At 41.3% G+C, this 24,508-nt stretch overlaps 2 protein-coding genes and 1 long non-coding RNA gene across 3 annotated transcripts in view; 2 read left to right on the forward strand and 1 right to left on the reverse strand.

Moving 5' to 3' along the window:
* LOC136427061 (probable E3 ubiquitin-protein ligase HERC1) overlaps positions 1-24,508 on the reverse strand; it is a 224,335-nt gene that overhangs the window by 128,164 nt on the left and 71,663 nt on the right. The gene's annotated exons all lie outside the window — the stretch shown is intronic.
* Positions 9,351-10,609, forward strand: LOC136428982 (uncharacterized). Its single transcript, XR_010754693.1, has 3 exons — positions 9,351-9,465; positions 9,863-9,988; positions 10,407-10,609. It is a non-coding gene; the product is annotated as an uncharacterized lncRNA (long non-coding RNA).
* LOC136428979 (leucine-rich repeat-containing G-protein coupled receptor 4-like) lies at positions 18,905-24,505 on the forward strand. Its single transcript, XM_066418837.1, has 3 exons — positions 18,905-19,036; positions 22,152-22,520; positions 23,385-24,505. The coding sequence occupies exons 2-3, from the start codon at positions 22,208-22,210 to the stop codon at positions 24,488-24,490; spliced, it is 1,419 nt and encodes a 472-aa protein (XP_066274934.1). The 5' UTR covers positions 18,905-19,036; positions 22,152-22,207; the 3' UTR covers positions 24,491-24,505.

Raw genomic sequence — 24,508 nt, forward strand, 5'->3', positions numbered from 1 at the left:
GAGGAGGTGCCTCAAGCATGTTGAAGGGGACACACTAGCAAATCCTCCCTGTAAAAATATACCCTGCTACTGAAACTGCAAGGAAACTTGCTGCCCTGTGTGCTACTATGTTTAACTACAAAGGTCTGACGGAATGAACTCATGAGTGATGTTGCCATCAGGCGTAAATCCATCAAACAGTCAAGCCGTGGTGTGAGTTGACACAGCCTTGTCTCTTAGCATTTCTTACCAGTTTGTACAACCATTCCACACCCTCGTAGGAACCCGGATCAAATTGTAGTTTGGCATGTGCCACGCTGTCTCACCTCCGAATGAAGAATGTTGCTGTAAATACTGTTCCAATGGAGAGAGCTGGATGCACAGATGTCCCAGGGAAATGCCTCAGAGAGGGTTTGGCCACACCAGACTAGTACAACAGTGTCCTCAGCTGGTATATCATGATTATTTGATTTTACCATTTGTTGTTGCCAAACTCTATCAAAATGCTCTAAACACGTCTTTACTTCAGAATCTACAATGTTGCATGAGTGGCATGACATAGGGAGCTGCCTGTCTGCAGTTTGTTTCAAATTTCAAAACAAGAACCAGTCAACCAACCCTAAACCATTGCACAACCCAAAGAGATATGAAAACCAGAAATTCTGCGGCAGCACCACAGAAAGCCGCCAGAGGTCCATAATTGAAGTTGACACCTACCAACATACATTGGAACAAATGTTGTAAAGATCCATTCACACCTTTGAGCTATGCTGTCCCAAAACACTCCCAACCAGCCACAAACGGCACTGCAAGTATCTGCCTTCTTGGCAAATGTAATTATGATCAATCCATTTATCCATCCATCTATCCTTCCAACCACAGTAAGACCTGATGAAAGTGGCTGTTGCTAGTAAAAACAAGTACATCAGATTGTAATCTGGCCACTGTAAATTCATTTACTTTTGCGGTGGCTTTATTTTGCATCAGTAGGGAAAGGCAGGTTTTGGAGTGTTTAGAATTGACGACTTAAAAAGTTCTGTAGTGCAGTAGTCTCATAAGGGAGAGATATTTGTAGTGTTATGAATTCATGGTAGACAGCAAAAAAAGCAAAAATAACACCACTGCGAAGGTTTCAAGACTTACAGTAGTGTGGCCTTGGGAAGGAGGACATTTCTGAGGGATATTTGTCCAGGCTGGCATCCAGGTCTTTACCATGATGATTTGACTGTTGCTACCAGTCCGAGTGTTTAAACTGAGTGTGTTTTAATGATAAACCATTGTACCTTAAAGAAATTGTAATGAACTTTAAATTTGAGAAATGAGGCCGATGTAAAACAGAACAACTACAGTGTTCGAAATACAGTATCTTGTTTGTATCAAAGTATTCTATGAGATGATATGTATATATATAGAAATGATGACATAGAGTATGTAGGAAGTGAAGACCATGTGTTGCCTACTGTTTTTTCCACCAGTTTTCCGATGTACTATTTAATGACTGTTGTCATTCTGATACTTGTAAAAAAAAAAGTGTGGGAATAAAAATTGTGTGTTCCTGAGAAAAAGAGACTTTGTCATTTGTAACGACTGCTTTGATTTCTATCACTTCCTAATTAGTGATCAAAGTAGCTCAAAGTAAGGCTTATGTCTTTTTCACTCAAAAGGAGGAGCAACTAGAGGGACAAAGTCAAGTTGGAAAGTAGGTCCTGTGGTTTAGTGAGGGTTGTTGACTCAGCATCTAAAGGTTCTGGGTTTGAATCCCTAGCAGGCCCCAATGTTGTGCCATTGGGAAAGGAACTTAACATGACATTCCCCACTCCACCCAGGTGTAAAATGGGTACCTGACTTTGGTTGGGAGGTAAAAGATTGTAGAAGGAGAGGGATGGGCTCTGCCTTCCCATACAGTGCCTTAGACACAGAGGATAACATCCCACTGCCCCTACGGCCTCAAAAAAGGCAATGGAACTAGCTTTACCTTCTAAAAATACAAAAGAGACACCAGTATACAAGCTGACGGCAGGGGGAAGGCTATGCGGGACAGGAACTTCTGGGCGGCCTCTGTGGTTTGGGTGACAGAGGAAGAATGACACCGGACATAAGTCAAGTCAGGTAAGTCAAGTCAATAGAAAAGTGCCCTTGGCTGCTAGCAGTGAAAGGGCAGCTTGCATCCCTCCCCTTTGTTTCCCAAACAGCATGATGTCATGACCCTAGCACCTGTCATTGTTTTCCCTCAGCTTAAGAAAGCGGCAGGTCAAGGATAACGTCTGGGGTCAGGTGTTCTCACCTGTCCTCATGGAGACCGACAGGTGTATTTACCTACATGCACGTCTCAAGTTTCACCTGCTGCCACGGTATCTTAAGACCTTGTCAACCATGGCCTCTTGACCTTCTCCAGACCATGGCTGGGAGTTTCATTTGTGGTCTGTATTTGGTCGTCGAGATTACCTACTAGCCTTTAAAAGTCGTCTGTGCAAGCTGGCTATGAATTTGGAAAAATCAAAGTAAGGATTCAGTCCTCCGATACCCTACCTCCTTTCCTGTTGAGGGTGGGATTGTACATTCTTTCAATCTCAGGATTGCTACTGCAATACCATAGACTGCACTAATCACCTGTTAGACTAAACCTTTTGAGTTCTGTAAGTCTTCACTTACTTTTACTCTCACTCAGACTTACAGAAATATCTTATCAGAAGAAAAATTAGTGTAGTTAGGGCAAAAACTTAAAGTCATCATCAGAGATCTATACTCATAAATACTCATGTATTTTCAAACAGGGAAACACTTTAGGCTAATAATTACAGAAATATCTTATCAGAGGAAAAATGACTGACAGTTAGGGCAAAAATTTAAAGTCATCATCCGAGCTCTATACTCAGGGGTATTTTCCAACAGGAAAACCCTCTAGGCTAGTAATTAGTCCAACTAATGACTGGCCTAATTACTAGCCTAAGGTGTTTTCCTGTTAAAACATGCCCCTGGTACGAAGTTGTCCATTAAAAGACTTCCTGGCTGTATTGATTTTACAATGATCAGATTGCATACATTAGTGTTCTGCAATATAACAGCTCCACCAGATAAGAGAGAAGTGCCTGCAAAGCCACTCATAGTCATATTGTTGATCAATTAAGATAAAAGACAAGATTATGGCCTAGAAGCACTCACCACATGTTGATAAGGGGGGGGGGGTGCATGCCATACATGAGGCCACACCATTTTAATTTCTTGGTTCACAGAATCTTTTTTTAAATTGGAAAATCAACAGGAAAACAGAATCTCAGAGGAAAGTTTGTACTTAAGTGCACACAGTTTCAGGGTGTGAACAGGGTCAGGTGCAAGTTTTCACCCCAGCCTTCTGTTTTCCTTATTTTGTTTTGCTGAAATTTAAATAAAAATCTGTTAACCAAGAAAAATGGTGTGGCCTGAGAGTTATCATGATCTGCTGGTTTAATTTTGCGTAATTTGTAGCTCAAATTAAAGTATAGCGTAATCAGTACTATTACATAATATTGTAATGTAATTGGCGGCTGAAATAATTATAAATCAAAACCAGCGTGCCAAATTCAACGTAACATGCAGCCTCTGCCCTTCCTGAATTCAGCATTACAGTGTTGATGGCAAACCCCCCTGAAAGACAGAAGGGACGTAAAAATAAAGACAGCTGCAGCCCCAACCGAGATGCCCTTCCCAGGATTTGAACCAGGTCTCTCAGTTACTAACTACATATTTAGAACTAGGCTGCTACCAGTTAAGCACATCAACATCCCTAGAGCAAGCAAAGTAATGGGAGCTAAACTTGATCTACTCTCTGCAAAGTTGATATCAGAAAATGCGAGCGAAGTTCACCAGTGCCCTTAATGGCCCTCAAATGCTGCACTTTCCCTAATGTTCGAGAGTGATAAATGGCCAAGCACTAGACAAGGCTGATCTGTAGGAATAGGGCAGAAAAGGGGGCTGACTCCGATACCATCACAGGATTTGTTCCCCTTAAAACGTGCTTAACGCACCTCCTCAAATATGGGCTCCTATTCTACACCCCATCCAAAACACGGGTCCAGCTCCAACCAAGATACCCCTCCCAGGATTGAACCAAGGTCTCTCAGTTACCAACTTATTGGAACCAAGAGCTCAACTGTGAGGCTGCTACAAGTTGAGCTACAAGGATATCCCTTCAACTACAAAATGTACCTTTTAGCGGCCCTCAAATACTACACTCTCCTTAATGTTTGAGAGTGACAAATGGCCAAGCACTAGGCAGAGTTGGTCTAGAGTAATAGTATAGAAACAGGGCAGAAAAGGGGCCGACTCCGATCCTATCACAGGAGAGTACATTTCAAGAGATAATGCTTCGGCCCGGAGAAGATCTGATAACTGAAGCTCCATCTTGGACGGAACGACGGCTACTACATCAGGGCTTGGTATAAACTCCTGCTGGAGGCGCGCCAGTAGCTTTAGATCAGTGCTTCTATCTTCAGAAGCACATACTGTAAATACTTTCATTTTACTTTAATTTGTAGAGGTTTTTATTATATACTTCGGGATAGGAGGGAAAGAGAGGTTTTTGCAGTGTTGGCCATTGAAACAATTTTTCAGTACAGTAGGAGTACGAAACAAACACCAGTATTTGTGATGTTTAGATTTAGCAGAAGTCACACAAAAAAAACTTTAAAAATTAAATATTTGCAAACATATCAAGATTTACAGTTACTGTAGCTACCTGGGCATGAGAGTTCTCTTTTGGACAAAACATCATCGGGCACTCAGTATCTGTAGTGGGATTTCTGTAAGACTTAGTGGCTAACCTGAAGGATGTTCACAGTGCAGAAATCCAGATGTACATAAAATTTCTTATCTTTAGGCACTCCACGTTACAAATTTCTCAAACATGCCAAGGAACTATATATACACCAGTAATAGATTGTGGGTTCATTTTATCAAGGAAGGCTTTAAGAGACATGGGATTCATGTACATGACAGTACGTCAGACTCCAGTGTAATCTCAGAGAAATCCAGCATCACATATTCACAAGTTAGAGCACATTGAAATGTAGCCCCCTGTCTTCAGCAAGACTTATGAGGGCCTACATGCATCTTTCCCATAAGGCATGCTATAAGGCAAGCTATTCTTATTTCCCATTATTTGTAGCAATGGGTATTTCATTCATCATCATCCACTGGTTTCTGGATTAATTTTCCTGAAATTTATAGCGAGGTGGCAACGTTTTGTATGATTGACTTCCTGAATGTAGCTAAATACATAGGCAGTCCTCCTGAATTTAGCGTATTTGCGTTGTTGGGATCCCCCCATGTAGGCCCCCACTAATGGGTTGGCCTCATCTGACCTTCACCAGGAGAGGGATGTGCTTGCATCTCCCATGTCTCATCTCACCGCGCTTCCTGAATGTTAAACTATACATCTGGGCATTGCATTCGTTTCATCATACCAGGAACATCATATCATACATACATAAAAACAAGATAATCTACATGCAGGGGTATTCTATATATACACAATCTGATACAGTCTGCCTTGAAAACTATCAAAGACTGAATTTATGGTGCCCTATTCAAAGCAGAGGTTTATCATATGCATCATATCTATGAGATACATGTACAAGACGATCTACAAGAATACCAGTGTTTAGTTTAAGATCTGAAACAGTCTGGCTTCAAAGCGATCAATGACTAAATTTATGGTTTATCATTAAGTTGTAGATACATTACATCTACAGAACAATCTGGAAGGGTTCAGTATAATATCTGAAACAGTCTGCCTTTAAAGATATCACACAAAGTCGAAATTTATGGTGCCCTATTCAAAGCAGAGGTTCATCATATGTAGATACATGTGCATGACAAGCTACACGGGTCCAGTATACAGTCTGCCTTCTGGAAATGTGATCAAAGACAACATTTATGGTCCCCAATTTGAAGCACTCTAGGTTCATCATGCACAGTTTGTGTAACTATCATTAAAAAAGACAGGGTGTCAGAGAAAAGAGCAGGAAAGAAAGCGTACCGATTTAGCCTCCCAACATCTGCTTGGAGATCAATATTTATGGCCCTGACTGGTTTTCCCTTTAACAGTTTGCATAATCAGAATCTTCAGGTCGCAGGTTCATCTTTTCCACGAGGACTGTAACCCGTGGGCCCTTACAAAAGTGCAGACTGGCAATAAAACATGTTGTTTGCAGAATACGACCAAGTAATAAAGGTGGTATTCTAAATCCATCCATCTTGCCGTGTTATCGGGATGACTATCACGTACACCACAGCGCAGAACGGATTGATAGATGGGAAAACAATGCAAGCACTGGGGGGATGTTTTCATGCGTATTTGTGCAAATTTGATCACAGAAATATTTACCAAGCCAAGTTTATTCTATACCTATAGGCTCTTGGATTGGGATAACTATTACGTACACCACAGCGCAGAACGGATTGATAGATGGGAAAACAATGCAAGAACTGGGGGGATGTTTTCATGCGTATTTGTGCAAATTTGATTACAGAAATATCTACAAAGCCAAGTTCATTCTATGTCTAAGGCTTGTTTCTTGGATTTGCTTATCCTTGTGATTTGTAAAATACATGTATATCAGCTCATATTGCTGCATCAATATACATGAATTATCAATTAATAAATTCTTATGCAAATATTTAAAGTTGCCCTCGGCATTGAATGCTCTAGCTCTTCAGGTTTTCTATTCTAAATTTGTCTTTGACATTTGTATCCGCCCACACAAAATCAGATCTTCAATCTTCCGTATGGGCTAATTTGTGAAAGTGCCCCAACCCGAGAACTCTTATAGACTCAGCCCTCATTTGTAGTCAGCATATAGCCTCTACCAGGCTCCACGGGATGGCTGGAAAAATAGTAGAAATTGGCCGTAATAGAGTGAATAGTGTGCCAAGGGAGTAAGCTACGGAGAGAGGACAGTCTGCCATCTGTCCTCTCTCCGTAGCTAACTCCCTTGGCACACTATTCACTCTATTACGGCCAATTTCTACTATTTTTCCAGCCATCCCGCGGAGCCTGGTAGAGGCTAGTCAGCATATGCTTCATCAGTGACATATTTACCTTGCTATTGGAACACAATAGCGGAAGCTGTGCATTAACGTAATGAGCGATGAAACAAATCAATGGGACGCAGAGCTCCAGGCTGTTCACTCTTTCTCTCGAGATGAAACATATATGAAGGCAGAGAGATGGAGGCTTGACTCATGAGCTGTTATGGTATTGGCAGCTTGGGTATCATGGCAGTTATACTGTAACATTACTGACCTTAATATGTAAAATTTTCTTCTTCTGTTATCCTCATAATTGAGGTGAAGCATGATGCTTTTTCAAGCCCATTGTAGCTAGTAGTGCGGCTTTGGTATAATGGCTCACGTTTTTGACCATGTACACCGGGTCACCCCTACTCTTCTCCTGAAGTGTGGTGGGTTCTTTTATGTGTAGAGGTTTGAGGCTTGAGGTTATGAAATGGAATTTTTGAAGCATATGGGGCCGGCGGCTTTATGTCACCATCCGAAATGGCAAATGCGCTCCCTCACAACATGTCCGAGCTGGGGCCGACCTTGGAATTGAACCCCTGCTTCATGGAATTTGATCCATATGGCAAGGCAGCGCACAGGATCACTTATGCCACAGGGACATGCAATAGCATAATACAAAAGAATTGAAACACATCAGCATATAGTATTCATGTACAAGTCACCTGTCGGCTTTATGTCTCTTTCCAAAATGGCAAGTGCAATCTCTTACAAAATGTCCAAGCTGGGGCCGACCTTGGAATTGAACCCCTGCTTAATGGAACTTGATCCATATGGCAAAGCAGTGGGATCCCTTACCACTTACGCCACAGGGACATGCAATATGATATGCAAAAGAAATGAAAAACATCAGCATATTGTATTCCTGTACAAGTCACCTGTCGCATCTAGCCTAACCCCTCAGCTGAATACAAATGCAAACTGCAATTTGAATGATACCTGCTAGGTGGCACTTCAGAGAAATGCAACGTTATCATCTGTACTTCATATAAAATCTGCTAGAGGTCACAGTCAAGACATCCAAGGCATTGCTGTCATTAAAAGTCTCATTCATGAGTTACATGTAGTTCGTACCGCTGACTTTAATGTTTTTTTGTTTTTTTGTTTGTTTGTTTCTCTAACCAGAGGAATTCATGTCGCCAAAAAGATGAACCTGATGAACCTACCGGAAATCAAATGATATCATTCATTCTATGTCAAGTACATTGGTCCAAGATTAAATGCTACATTATGTTTATTAATTGCAACAAAATCCAAACACAAACTCCCTTTCAGGTACAGGCTGCGACCACCAAGCAACAAAAAATTGTTCAACAAATTTTTAAAGATAGACTTTTTAAAGAACAACTTTTGACAAAAAATTGTGTATCTTTTTTTTCTTTCAAAAAAACTTTAATTTGTGTATCTTTTTTCTTTCAAATCATTCTTTTACATCCTGCAGCATACATCAATTATAAAATCATGGGGTCAGAGTCACCCACAGTCAGGGTCACACAAACCCAATTTTGGTTGCTCTGCTGAAACCATTAGTTGGGCTTTTTTTCCACGCTCCAGCAAGCACAACATACAGGAACCTATAAATAGTGAGTTACAGGATTATCAAACAGTTCAATACACAGCATCGAAAAAATCAATTCCTGTAAAGAGATAAACCATGGGTAGACACAGGGCACTGAAGGATTGGGCCAATCGGATGAAAGGATAAGCTGTCAAGAGTTGAGTCTCCATGGCAACAACCAATCACAGCCTGGCAACCTGTTGGAGTTTGTTGGAGTAAGCTAAGCATTGAGTTGTACCTTTCCAAAGACTGACTATACCTCATCCATTCTATATCTGTATCTGTATCTATATACCCGGTATAACCACCTTTCAGTGTAACACACTGGGTTCACAGGCATGCGGTGTGGCGGCAGCAGCTGGTTATATCACACTGAAGGACCTCTACCAGGATCTGACACTGTTTAGGCACTAATACTTCAAAGAAAAGGTAAGGATACAAACTGTCATTTGTGGTACGTTCAAGGAAAGGGACGTAATATTGAATCTTCCACTTTCGCCATTGACACATATATTAAGTACACTAATCAGTGATGCAAAAAGCAACCAAATACCAACAGAAAATCTGTTACGTTGCAAGTAATGTACATCTAGTTACTGTATCTAAATAGGATACTCTTTTTAAAATGTGCAGTCTGATTATCATAATCAATGTTGGTTCATGCATGCTCACATATGACATTTCACTGATATTTCTTACTTTCTCCATACATCTTCACAGGCTTTTTTATAAAGACATCCAGATATCCCTTTTACACCATGGTCCCTGCTGGTCTCCTCACTACCATCATCATCCTGCTAGTTACCCTGTACCCACCCACAGTCAGCCCCTGTCCCCCACAATGCACCTGCTATCCTTCCAGAACCAGCCTGCAGGTTTGTTTGTTTGTTTGTTTGTTTTGCGTAAATGGTAGACTGCCTTAAGTAGTAACACAAGTTTTGTACAGCAGGTACAAGCTGTGTAAGACTAGAGTGTAAGATTTGACCCACTCAAACTGGGATGGATAAATCGTGGATCCCTACTCTTATTGATAAGTTTAAAATGCTCGAGATGTGACTCTTCTTGAACATGAGACTTCTGGCTTTACGTCCATCTGAGGGTTGGTCCTTAACCAATGCTATCTATTCATTTTCACCAGAGTCAAGTCAGGAATAGGTGTAAAGTGCCTTTCCTACATGTAAGGGCACAACTTTGGGGCCTGCTGGGGATTCAAACCAAGAACCATTAGATTCTAAGTCAACAACCTTCACCACAAGACCCCGTTGCCTGCAGGTGTTCTGTGACAACAGAGGCCTGGTGAGGGTACCTGACAACATCCCACAGGACACCACGTACCTGGACCTGCATGGCAACCTCATCGACAATATTCACAGGGACACTTTTGTTGGTCTGTTCAAGGTAACATTCTTTTGTGTGATGTGATTTCTTTTTTCAATAAATAGATAAATGGAGTAGCTTGTCTTAAGATCTAATTCTCATTAATGATTTGCACTTATATGTTTCTGTATTGTAGATTCTATTTACTGCATTACATTTAGTGTTGTATAGTATTTAAATGTATTTGTGGCTAGTGCATGGCCAAACAAGTATCAAGACAATACATCCAGGCATTCTTGAGTTGCAGTGTTAACAGATGAATGCCGGACACACACACAGATGCTGACCAAAACATTAACCTTCTAGGCAAAGGTAAAAAGGCAGGGATGAATATGAAAATTAAAACTGCAAAAATAAAAGTTCCACATCCAGTACTCCTGATGTATCACTAAATGTCATTCTCTTTATGATCATAGTGACCATATGATCTTTTTTACAGATCCAAACCATCAACCTTGCTTCCAACAAGATCTCATGGATTCATGAAGGAGCATTTGACGTGACACTGACATTGAAAGAGCTGATTCTATCCGACAACAAACTGACCGAATTTCCAAAAATTCATCTTTTGGAACAGCTGGAAGAGATTGTAGTGGACCAAAACAGCATCACAATAGTCCAGGAGGGCACCTTCGCCTACAGTCAGAAACTCGCAATCTTGAATCTTGCCAGCAACAGCATCGCCCTTCTGCGAAAGAACGCTTTCCTCGGTCTTGACAACTTGACCATGCTCTTTTTGGAGAACAACGAACTGAACGACGTCCCTAAAGAACCGTTAGAGCACACGCCGAAATTAAAGGTACTTCACTTGGAAGGTAACCGCATCACTGAGATTAAAGACGCAGCCTTCTCACCTGTTCCTTTACTCAAAGAGCTCTACCTGGGCAAGCAGAAACTCACGACGGTAAACTCCGGCGCATTTCAGGCCCTACGGAAACTAACCACTTTAGATCTACAGAACGCTGGGTTGGACTACTTTCCCACCACCTCGCTCCTGCCTCTGTCTCGCCTGCAGAACCTGTACCTACAAGACAACCCGCTCACCAACATTCCCCTGAACATGTTCGAAAACAACCCAGACATACGTGAGCTGCACCTCCACAACATGCAGGTCCACTACCTCCACTCTGCCACATTCGCCGACTTCCAAGACTTGGAGCTCATCAACCTGAGCAACAATCCCATGCAGAGAATGGCTCCCCAAACATTCAAAAATCTACCATCCTTAAGGACACTCATTCTGAATGGTCTGAACCAAACTACATTCAGTGAGGATCTTTTCTACAATCTTAACTCCCTGGAAACATTAGAGTTGCAAGGAAGTGATGTGGACACCTTAGCCACTATCTCAAGACTGACCAGTCTTAGCAATGTAGACCTCTCGGATACACCTATAAGGAAAATCAAATCTAGTGACTTGACATTGCTTAAAGGACTTAAAATTCTTACACTTCGCAATACACAACTGTCCCTGGAAACTGCAAGTCCTCTCAACACTTTAGAATCACTGCAACATCTCGACCTTTCAAAGAATCATCTCGGACCGATAGAAAACAAGTTGTTCCCAAACATGAAGAATCTGACTGTGCTTCAACTGAACGATGCATGGATAGATACAATAATAGAAGGCACCTTTTCTGGACTGTCTAGTCTTCAGGAGCTTGGTCTGTCGGGAAACTTGATTTCAAGCATCGGTAACAAAACCTTCACGGGGCTGAACCAACTACAGGCACTAAACCTGAGCAAGAACTGGATACAGACGGTAGAGGCTGGAGCGTTTGCCAACCTTCCTGCTCTCCGTGTGCTGGATCTGATGAACAACAGCCTTCATGTCCTGCAGGCTGTTCCTAGCAGCCTATCTCTGCAGCACCTGTTTTTGGGACACAACCCTTGGGAATGCACCTGTTGGAACAGGCATCTTATCCAGGTAAAGTTCTTTGTATTTTCCTAGAGTGAGAACCAACTGACGGAGGCCATATATAGAGCAAATCATCCAGAGTAGCAGTCCACTGTGTTTTGCAGCAGTAGTAGTCTGGACACTCTTCAGCTGCAATCAGTCTTTCTTCAACCCTCTCTACTGTCCTGTTCTTTGCAAACTTAATGGCTCTCGTAGTTTCCTTTCTCGCCGTAACAGTCCCAGTCCTCTTTCTTTTAGGTCTATCCTTAGAATCATCCATACATGACAATAATGTAACTCATATACTGTTATGGATAATATTCTATAGTATCTGTTCAAGAAGTAGGATAGATCAGCCTTATAAGGCAATCATCCATCTATACATCTGTCCATCCTTGTTCTTCTTCTACTTCTACTTTATTCATTCATTCATTTATTTCAGTGGTTGTCCAACAGTGGAGGAAAGTTCCAGATGACCTGCCAATCTCCCCCGGAACTGGCCGGACGCAAGTCTGACGAGGCCCCCATCGAAGACCTCCCCTGTCCTCCCCACAGAAGTACTCCCCACTCAGCCCCCCTTTATCACAACATAGTCGCAGGTGTGGTGGTGCTTGTACTGTTTGCGATAGTTGGAGTGATCGCTGTCGTAGCGGTGTGGAAACGCAGACAGACAAAACTTCTGCAGCGAAGCCACACAACGGTTCAGTTTGTGAAGAATGATGAGGATGATTTGGATGAGGAGATCAACAAGATAGAATGTGCAGCTTGAAAATGGCCAGGATATCTCGGGAAAATGCTCATTCTTTTTACTATTATACTCTCAATATATATCTACATTTTCCATCTAAAAAATCTGCTCCAACAAAAGCAAACAAGGATCAGTTTCATTTCAGTTTGGGAAAAGTGAGGACAACTATCTGCTACCTGAGCTAGATGTTGAGAAATTATTCAGCCATGCCATGATCCAGCAGCACACTTTATCTGATCCAAAATGTAGAACAGTGAGACTAAATACAGTCAGATATTACACGTACTAAACTGCAAGCGACCACAAGCTCAAAGTGACATAACTGTAATAATTTGATGTTTACTTTACAGCCCCTTACCTTAATTCCTTAGATCAAGCATTCTTAAGACATTCTAATGAATGAGTATCTTTCATTATCCGATTGCTTTCATCTGATGTACTATTTCCATGTACAGACACAAGATCAACTGTAAACAACTATGCACAACATACACCTGTCATAACTTTATGACTGATTTAAGAATAACAGTATCAACTAATATTAAAACTACATTCGGCTACTTCGACCAGTTATTTGTTTGTTTGTTTGTCTGAATCTTTATTCATTGTACCCATTGAGGGGAAAGACATTGGTCAAATATAGAATGTCTTAAAGAATGTTGGACACTACTAAAGCTACATTCTCCTAGCATGACCAGTTGATGGCAGTTATTCATTTGTTGAACCCTTGTTTTTTCATGAGAAACCTCAAAAACATTTCATTGAGGTCATGAGGGATAAGGTATGGGTCACACATAGGTGTCTTAAAAACATATTGGACATACCTGTTGATGACAGGACGATGATGTGCATACAAAGGTGAACCAGCACCCAGCATCAGGTACAGGTGCAGATATGTAGTCAGACAGGTCATCACAGACAGGAGCAGTCATGTGGGGAAACAACAGAACATGGTTAGCTGTACAGCTGGCAACAGGAACCACAACATTTCTGTTCTATAATAACACCAAGTCTGTTATCATTGACAGTTACATGCTACCTGTCTTGACACATACGCAGGTACACTCTTTTCATTAAAATGATTATCATTCAGAATCATTTTCAAAATGTTCTGTGCAATGCATCTGCTACTCCATTGACACACAGTCTGTAAAATATAGATTGACAAAGGAAAGTGAACACATACAGCATAAATATTTCATTATACAACATGTATGTTATACACTGTACACTACATGTATTAGGTTAGTGTACACTGTATATTTGTACCCAACATATACACAACTTTTGTCTTCTGTACTTTCCTATAGTACCAAAGTTTATAGTGTCTTTAGGGTCTTTTAAACTACTACTATAAAGTATAAGGTACATGTAGTACAAATTGGCCAAATAATTAATTGGGTACTAAGAAATTTTCTGCGATATTAGAGTTGTGGTAGGTTTTTTGATGTACAAAGGTTTTTGTGTTAACGAACAGTAAAATATCATCATCTATATTCAACAACCATTATTGTTCAGTTGTTGCTTTTCTTTTGCTTTAATTGCAAAACTGGGGTATACTACTGATAGGATAACAACAGATGCATGGTTTGCTGAAAGCAAAACAAATATGACCTAGACCTGACTGAGGAGGCTTGAGAAGAACCTCCTTGAACTTACTAAGGGCATCCTTTGTTAGCACACCTTCCATGCTAAAAATGGCCAGACTTGACATCAAGCGTTACAAGTAGCCTAGCGGCCATTCTAGGTTCCGCCTGAAGTACATGATAGAATACCAGGCTGCCTCTCTGTCAACCATAACAGCCAGAAGTAGCCAATGGGATAGCTTAGTGTGCGGGTATACTAATGATAGGACCGCATGGTTTGCTAAAAGCAAAACAAATACGACCTAGACCTGACTAAGGAGGCTTGATAAGAAACTCCTTGAACTTACAGAGGGCATCTTTTGTTAGCACACCTTCCATGCTAAAAATGGGTAGGCTTGACGTCAAGTATTACAAATAGCCTAGCAGCCATCTTACGTTCCGCCTGAAGTACATGTTAGAATACCAGGCTGCCTCTCTGTCAACCATAACAGCCTGTTGTAGCCAATGGGTGAGCTTAGTGTGTGCACACAGCATGGTTCAACAGTGTTTATACTGCCACGCCCTCCATTCATAACTGCTCAGGTATACAGCTACTGTGGGTAAGCCTGTCACAGGCACAGGGGAATGCTCATTATGTGTTTCGTATACAGTATGTTGTACATTTTGTAGGGAAACATCACAGATGTACAGTCAAACCTGTATATGTAAGTGATAACCTCTACATAAGGACCACCTGGCCAATGTGACCACTTTTTGGGTTTTCCTTTGATAATTTTTCCCATTGACACAAGTATTAAGAATCCTTAGCCTATAGTGGTCACCTGTCCATATAGACCAGATTCTTATCTGTCCTCTGAGTGGTCTTCTTGGGCAGGTTTGACTGTAGTTAGTACTTAATATCTTAAGTTTTTTTCTCCTTGATACACAAATTATAAGGAATTTGAACTGGGGCCTGACTGACACAACTAGATTATTAGCAATGATTTAATAATAATGATGGTTTATTCAATTCAATTTCAAATTTCTTGACAGCACTACCCACATGGCAGCCAAAGGCTCCACTGCATGCGACTTCAAGAGACAATTGTTCAAGTCCGTTTAAAACATTTTAAAGTTGCTTATAAAATCTCAAGGAGGCACTCCCCACGTGCGTGAAATGGTCGGTCCCTACGATGCACATCTGTAATGAGTAGTCTGTCACCTGCCCCAGCCTACACACAACCCCAGCCCTCACCACAGGAGTCACTCCTCCCTCCACTTCTACCATTGACCTCTCATCTCCCCAGGCAACTCGACTGCAGGGTCAAAGAATAAAGCAAGGCAGGCGGGGCCAGCAGGAGAGAGATATGAAATCTACAAGTCACCCATAACAGCATGGCCGTTTGCCAGCCTGGGAGCACATTCTTCACCTGACAGTCACAATACAAAACACCCTGAGGAGGACTCCTGGCCTTCTTTCTTTCCTGTGTTCTTGGAAGCGGAAGTAATACACAGGAAGAAAGATGCAAGATATCTGAGTGGTTTAGGGGAACTAAATCACACACCTGACAGACGAGTGAAGGTTTAAGTGCCTGCCGACGCCAAGGTTTCAGGTGAGTGAACTTAAGACATTTTGAATACAGTCTTCACACCCAATATAAACACTTATCAGAGAGTCCGTTGCCAATTCTTGGTTTGTGGCTTGGTTGGGGTGACACCTTTTGGGACAGAAATCACACTGTCAGATTCTCAATGCATGCCTGTATGTGATAAACACAAATGAAGTGACCGAGTGAAGGTTTAAGTGCCTGCCCACGCCAAGGGTACAGGTGAGTGAACGTAAGACATTTTGAATACACTCTTCACACCCCATAAACACACTTAACAGAGTAACCTTGGTTGGGGTGTGACACCTTTTACTATTTTTAGGACAGAAATCACACTCTCAATGTACATTCTGTTTGTGATAACACAAAAGAAATGTTAGATGATGTATTCATTTGACAGGTACATGACATGTTTAACTAATTTTACAGCTAAAATTGTACAAATACTCTCATGAACATCAGGTAAGAACCTTACAATGCCATGTAAACATTTGTATAACCGCATTATGTTTATATTTTGGAATGCCAATGACTATTTGCCCCTTCTTGTTTAAAGTTATATTCTCGGTGATCACAAAATGGGACAAATTAATTTAAAAAAAGAAGATTTAAGAGTCTTAAGTGTTAGGGAAAAACTCATTATGTTCTGCTGAACATATTCCACATTTTCAAAGAATGAAGACTGCTTCAGGCTACACATTTCTATGCCTGGCCCTCCCCACCAATGTCAGTACAGGGTGCACCAGTGACAATGCATGTGGAATTTCAAATTGAAGCCAGGCACTACATGCAACCTGACTCCAAATTTGATGAATTTACATAACGAGCATGACTGGGAGAAAATGGTGGATAAGCAGGCATCTCTAATGTCATTAGCGTTACACATCACAAGCAGGTGTGTGAAATTTTACCCTCCCCTAAATTTCCCAGTTATTTCAAGGAGGTTTTAAGAGGAAAAATAGCTGTCACAGTGTTAATCTAGGATTATAATTTTTCCTAAATCATTCTTTTTTTTGATAACGAGGTCTCGAGAAGCAAAAGGGAAGATACTAACTGATGATAATACAAACTGTTTCAAATAAGGCACTACCATGTATTCTCCAAGCAGAGGTTAGGCTATGGTTTGTTTTGAATATCTTTTAAGATGTTTTGCTGTTTTCCTGGGTATAAATTAGACCTAACCTATGTCAGTGACTAATATACACCAAGCAAAACTGACGAAATGCCTAAAAAGACATCCAAAACAAACCATAGCCTAACCTCTGCTTGGAAAACTGCCATATATCAACAACCTTGAAAGATCACAGGAAATAGGTTTGCCCACAACCAGGATATTGCGTTAACCTTGCCATAAACAGACTGAATCATCAGGGCAGACTTCCTATAGCCTAATCCTTGTCACCATGTCTCAGCACCCCCATGACTATTGATCGCAGCACCACGTGTTACACCAGCGACATTCTAATGGGACGTTTTCCACTGCTAGTCTAATTACCACAGGCAAAATTTGGCAATTAGGTAATGTCACTCCAGCCAAGAGTGTTAGTTTTATAGTGAGGGAGGCTGGCATAAACAGTAGCAGTCTGTAAGGTGGGTGGAACCAATGTTTATCTAATTTTTCCTAGAGATAAGATTGTACAATATCATATTTCACTGTTTGGATTCTACAGTAGCCCTTGCTGTTCAGGCAAACTGCTGAATCTGAAAACGTACAAAATGTTTATCCTAATGCTTTACAATAAACAAGAGTGTTACAGTGAGGGAGGGGGGCATACACAGTAGCAGTGTCTGTAAGTGTAAGGTGGGTAGAGCCAATGTTTATCTAATTTGTCCTAGAGATAAGATTATACAATATCATATTTCACCATTTGGATTGGATTATGGTATAGCCCTAAAGTCTGGCAAAATGCTGGGTCTGAAAATGTACAAAACGTATAATATTATTCTAATACTTGACAATAAACAAATAGAGTGTTAAGTCTGTGCTATACTGAGGGAGGCTGTGGCTTAAACAGTAGCAGTGTCTGTAGGGTGGGTGCAACCAATGTCTGTCTAATTTGTCCTAGAGATAAGATAGTACAATATCATATTTCCCAATCAATGGATTATAGATCATAGCCACTGCTGTTTTGAGAAAATGCTGAATCTGAAAATGTATGTCCTAATGCCTGACAATAAGCAGAAAATGATTATTATATGCAAGAAGCCTTTAATATGAATTATCTGTCTAACATTTCCCAGTAATAAGATAATACAATATCATATTTTACGGATAATTATTTGTGAGTAAACAACAACCATTGCTGTCAAAATGCTTACTTTAAAATTGTATGTCCTAATGCTTAACAATGAACAGATATCAAGCATTACTATATAATAAATTGTTTATCTAACATTTCCCAGTGATCAGATAATACAATATCATATTTCACTAATAAGTATTTGTGAGTAGGGAGTGAAAAATAATCACTGACAAAATGCTGAGTCCGAAAATATATATCCTAATACTCAACAACAAACAGAAAAGGGTTATGGAATAGGCACTGAAGGGAAATCAGGTTTGCGTGGGTGGGTGGGTTGGTGGTGCGTTGGGGGCAGGGCGTGGGTTGGTCTGCCTACGTGACGCACGGTTCGACCTTCCCCAACTTACAGACAGTCTGGTTACGTCCGCAGTGACGTAGAACCCCACGTGGTGGTCACAGATGTTTAGGTCATTTAGTTAGGCAAATTAGGCTGGAGGTGATATTATAATTTCCAAAACAGCAAATTCTACGGAGTAGCTTAGCACAGGAGTACAGCTTATGATGCCCCAAGTGTAAGGTAGGTAACAAGCAAATATGGTAATATTTTTTTATAGGTTTCACTTAATTGACTGTCCGAACGTTATACTTGCTGTTAACTTAAAAGTGTAAATGAAAATAGGTCAATACAATTAGGACTTTCATAGCAGATATTACAAAAATGTGATTTTTCTTCATACAGCCAATTATTACAGGCAAACCAAATGAGAATTTTGTTATAGTCTAGTTACATATAAACCAAATGTAGGTGCATATATTTTAGATACTAATATTAGGAAATTATCCTGGCAATATTACAAGAAAAACTGTAGGGCAAAAGTCTGGAAGTTTCCACCTCTCTGGAATGGGATTTTCCACCATAACACAGAACTGGTAATACGATCCACGTCACATGACAGGATCATACCATTTGTGGGTGTCAGAAGGAAGGTGTGACTCGGGTGTGACTAAGGTAGGACCACCATTTTATCTCTACTACCTGTGATACAGAGATACGTGCGTATTTGGACATGTATGCGCACGTATTCCCTCCCTATATGCTCCCTGTATCTTACAGTAGCCCCTAATCTCATTGACACAATTCGGCAGATTGAATAACCTTGTTCACATTGCTAGTGCTTTGTGTGTTGATTGACTAACAACTGTCTAACACTGTGTAAATATAGGGGCCTTTTTGACTTTTGAAACAGAATTGAATGAAAGACATGTATGCGGTTTGACTCAGGTTACCGTGACAGAGTGTATAATAAAAGGCTAAAACACATGCTGTGAATTCATGAGTATTCGGGGAGGCTGATGAATTTTGTGATAGCTAAAGGGAAACTGTTTCACAGTTGCAACAATTCTGTAGTTGACAGTAGTAATACATAGGAATAAAACCACCGCAAACATTTAAAGATTTACAGTAGTCTTCCTGTGATATGATGGTTGAATTACTAAAGAGTGCCAGTTGAAATCTGCATTTGATAATATAATCACTAAACTTAAAGCTACTTTAACGCAATATATTATGTTAAGCTTTGAGAAAGCTTATGTTGCCAAGTTACAACTGAGACCAAATTTAAAGGGGATAATACATTCAATGTGAATTGTTCATTCATTACATTATAGTCTAGACTGGGTGCAACAATGTCTGGGAAACGAGTGAATACCACATCAAGTTTTTGTGAAATTCTCTTTAAAAACAGTACTTAAATCCTCATTGTTATAATAATGTGAATTTATTCACCATTGTTGATACTTGATCACAAGTCAAGAGGCTTAAGAAGTCAATGCTGTCCGTTGAGTGGTTCCCACAGCTTATCACTAGACTACTACTAAGTACAAACAGACCCACTGATAAAACCTTAGTTGGTGATCCTATAACTTAACATTAATAGAAGGGACAAAAATTAATTTGTCAGTCTGTCATTCAGACAGGCTGACTGTACGCCTTGCTATATTCCAAATCCATTCATTAGGTTGGTGAATGACTGAATAGCTTTGCAGTTCAGAGTGGTTTTATTTTTCCATATTCCCTGTGTGCTGACTAAAACTGTGAATATTGAAGTGTTTACGGTTGTCATATTTTCTGTGACTTCTTATCTCCAAATCACAACACTGAAAATATGACATTGTAAACTTCCTACTAGTACTTTAGTATAGAATTGTTTCAACAGCAAATTCCGAACACCACAAAAACCTCTTTGTCTGTGAAATAAAACCACTGTGAGAGAAACTATGTTCACGGCAGTTTGGCACCTTCAATAGGTCAGTAATTCTGTGAAATTGACTGGAAAGGTCAAAGGGTAGAGTGCACGGCACAGCAAGTTGCCAGACTGGTTGGGACCAGAGACAGGGCCTGGAGGGCAAATGCCGATGGGATCTGTATTATCTGAGCTGTGTTCCTGTATAGGTGTGCAGCAAAGCAGGTTTTCTTTCAATATTTCACGAGGTGACAAGGTAACTTGTACCAATTATTAGTTCAGCCACCCAGACAGATTAAAATTCGTATTTGTCAGTTAAAGAATTGTAATGAATTTTAACCACTACATTTTTCTGGTGTTTTGGACACTGTCTAAGCTGTGTTGGTGTAGGTGTGCAGCAAACCAGAGAGCATGACTGAGCAGTGTCATTTTTAACCTTTAGCACACTGACGTTTGGCACCCAATTCCCCATTGGTTACAGGGTTAGGCAGCAGGGAGAAGGTTAAGTTTTTCACAAAGTACTTGAGTTGTAAGAATATCATTATTACTACAGCAAGACAAATGAAAATTCCATGGCTTATTTGGTTGAACTTAAAGCATGATGCTTCAGATGAACCATAAGGTTTTTTGATAGCTACGTGTACCTAGCCAAGCACACCAGGTCTTTTTTGGCTCAAAATGTGTATTGAACTAAATCCGATCTTTTCTGCAGGGTGGGTGTAACATGTAATATATTCTATCTAATATAGCCATCTGTCGCCACGTGTTTGAAAGGCCGGTGTATTACGCTGCAGGGCAGAGTAGGGCAGTTATACCGGCTATACAAATATATAACTGACCCAATTAATTACTCTATAATTATACATGTACAACATTCGTATTCATTGATGATGATAAAAAATATATTGTTGCTTATCGAGACATTCAAGCTTTGTCCATTTTAGCCCTGTGACCCACTAAAGATTAATACATCCATCACATCATTTCTGGGCCACACCAATTTAATTTGTTGGTCCTCATATTAAAAAAAAAAGGATGCTGAACTGCAAAATCAACATGAAAATAGACTCCGAGGGGAAAGTCTGTAAATCTGTACCTTGGTACACACAGTACAGGGATCGAAATACTTTTTTTTGGTTACTTGCAAAATTGCAAGTTGGCAAAAATTTAACTTGCAATTTGAAAAATCAACTTGCAATACTATGTAACTGCTTCTGCTGTACATACATACTCAGCCTGACATAGCAACTTTTATAGCATTATTAGAAGACTAAACATCTTAATACAGATTTACTTACTCTCATCTCCCAAATAAACATGCACCCCGGAATAAAAGTACCCCCCGGACAAATCTTCAAAATCTAATAGACATATCCCCCGGAATAAACATACCCTGTTTCAGTGCTTACACAATCCACTAGTATTTTCAACTTGCAAAATTGCAAGTTCATATTATCTTTGATTTTATTTCGAACCCTGCATTATCAGGGAGTAGATGTAGCAAGACTCAGTGAGTCACGTTTTCCTCCCTGCATTGTTTTTAAGACTGCCTCCTGAATTTTTCTTAAGAAATGTCTCAGAACTAAGAAAAAATTTGTTGTGGCCTTATGTCATAAAAGTAACCTAACTATTCTGTATGTATTTATACAGGTACCTGAACCCCTAGTGAGCTATCACTCTCAATCCCTTTACAAAACCAAGATGACAGCTACCTGGAATCATAAGAAATGTCTTAGAAGCTAGTTGGCATGTTACGCTGAAGTGCGGTGATATCGGCTGTATAGATACAGATTCAGATATATAATCAAGAAGATAAATAGGTATAGCCACATATGTGTAAAAGCAATTTTCTGAAGAACTATTTTGTATGTATTTATACAGGTAGGTGACCTGAACCCCTAGTGAGCTATCACTATCCACCCCTGCACAAAACCAAGATGGCAGCTCCCCTGAAGATCCTCCTCCTCCTGGCATTCTCTCCCCTGGTGTGGACAACCCCTGCTGCCTCAACAACCTGCCCCAGGAGCTGCGACTGCTTCCAGACTAGAACAAACACCTACAGCGTCTACTGTAAGAAGAAGGGGCTCACAGATATCCCGTCCGGTCTGCCCGCGAACACGACGTATCTGGACCTCCAGGAGAACAGGATCACGCGCCTCGGGAACCTGTCGCTGAGCCAGACGCCGCAGCTGGAGGAGCTGATCCTGACATCCAACCAGATCAGCAGCATCGACAGCAACGCTTTCACAGGTAAGATTCAAACTGGCGTGCTGCTAGCCTGAGTGTCATCCTGTTTCAGTTCCAGGCTCTACCTTCACCAAACAGACATGGTATCTGAGAGTTCTGAGAAGTGGCTGGATTGTTCATGAGTGGAATAAAAGGAGTGTGAACCGAGATCTTGGGCGTCCGTCTGTTCTGTGTAGAAGGAACCTGTCACATTGTTCGGTGAAGGTAGAGCCTGGAACTGAAACAGGATGACACTCAGGCTAGCGTGCTGCCCCTTTTCTGTAGGACAATTCAGTGCTTAGAAAAAATATAAACTACAGTCGAAACTGCCCAAGAAGGCCACTTAGGGGACAGGTGGTCACTATCAACAGGATTCTTAATGCTTGTGTCGATAGGAAAAATTATCTAAGGGACCACCAAAAAGTGGTCACATTGGCCAGGAGGTCCTTATGTAGAGGTCACTTGTATAGGTTTGCTGTATATCAGCCAGGTGGTCCTTATGTACATGTAGAGGTGGTCATTTGTACAAGTTTGACTGTATATCAATGGCCAGGTGGTCCTTATGTAGAGGTCACTTGAATGTATAGGTTTGCTGTATATCAATGGCCAGGTGGTCCTTATGTGGAGGTGGTCACTAGTACAGGTGTGACTGTATATCAATGACCAGGTGGTCCTTATGTAGAGATAGTCACTTGTACAGGTGTGACTGTGTGTGTAACTGGTCAGTAAAACATCACTTAAAAGTTCAAACCAAAACATTAGCCTGACGGCGCAAATAACTGGCAATTGAAAAGGCTCGGTGAGTCTTGACATTTGCATAGAGTAAGCACCTATACCATCATGACCATGATATCAACTAATAACATAGTACATTTTTCCCACTTCCAGGAACAACCAAGCTACGTAGGCTTGTTCTCACCAACAACGACTTAGACAGGGTGCCGACTGACGCCCTCCAACCACTGAGCAGCCTGAAGGATCTCTTCCTGGATGACAACTTAATAACTGCCCTCCAGGCCGATGGATTTGCAGGCAACGCCAACCTCACGCATCTACATCTCGGGTACAACAGCATCGGGGCTGTAGCCAATACAGCCTTCACCAAGCTTGAGCAGTTGCAGGTTCTAGAATTGCATGGAAACATGTTGACGGAAGTACCTGACCAAGCTTTCTTCGACCTGGTTTCGTTGATAACCCTGCGGCTGGATCACAACCGGTTGGCTCAGCTTGGCCGTGGACCTTTCCAGCATCTGCGGATGATCAGGAACCTCTACTTAAACGACCAGCAGATTCCTGGAGCATTGCAAATGGACTTCCACGCCTTCGGAGGCCTGCACACACTCACCACCCTGGAACTGCAGTACTGCAAACTGACAGACGTGCCGTTCGGCCAAATCAGCGTCATTCCGAAGTTGCAGGTCCTCCGCCTGACAGGAAATTACATCACGGCACTTCCTGCCGGTTCGCTCCGGGACCCGTCGAATCTGGAGGAGGTGTACCTGAACTGCATGAACCTGTCCGTCATCGTCACGGACGCCTTCTCCGACCTCCAGAAGCTGAGGGTCATCGATCTGGGGAGCAACCCCATCACCAGGATGGAGAGCGGCTCCTTCAAGAACCTGCCGTCGCTGCAGACGCTCGGGCTGAGCCGGCTGAAGAGGCTGGTTTCCGTGGCGACGGACGTGTTCGTGAACGTGAGGAGCCTGGAGGTGCTGGATCTGGCGTACAGCAGCCTCAGCACCTTCGCTCCCATCCGCGAGTTCACCTCCGTCAAGAACCTCACCCTGTCCGGAAACCCCATCCAGGCCATCACTAAGGGCGACTTCAGCCATCTAACGCAGGTGAGGGCTCGAAATATAATTAAGCAACTTGCAGTTTGCAAGCGATTTTCAAGTAAAAATAATATGAACTTGTTGAAAATACCGGTGTTGTCCAGTTGCGTCACGCAAAATAGTGACATAGTGACTGTTGCTAGAGGAGAAATTGGTCTCTGACTACTAAACAATAAAGGC

This window comes from Branchiostoma lanceolatum, chromosome 2, assembly GCF_035083965.1.
Source record: "Branchiostoma lanceolatum isolate klBraLanc5 chromosome 2, klBraLanc5.hap2, whole genome shotgun sequence".
NCBI lineage: Eukaryota > Metazoa > Chordata > Leptocardii > Amphioxiformes > Branchiostomatidae > Branchiostoma > Branchiostoma lanceolatum.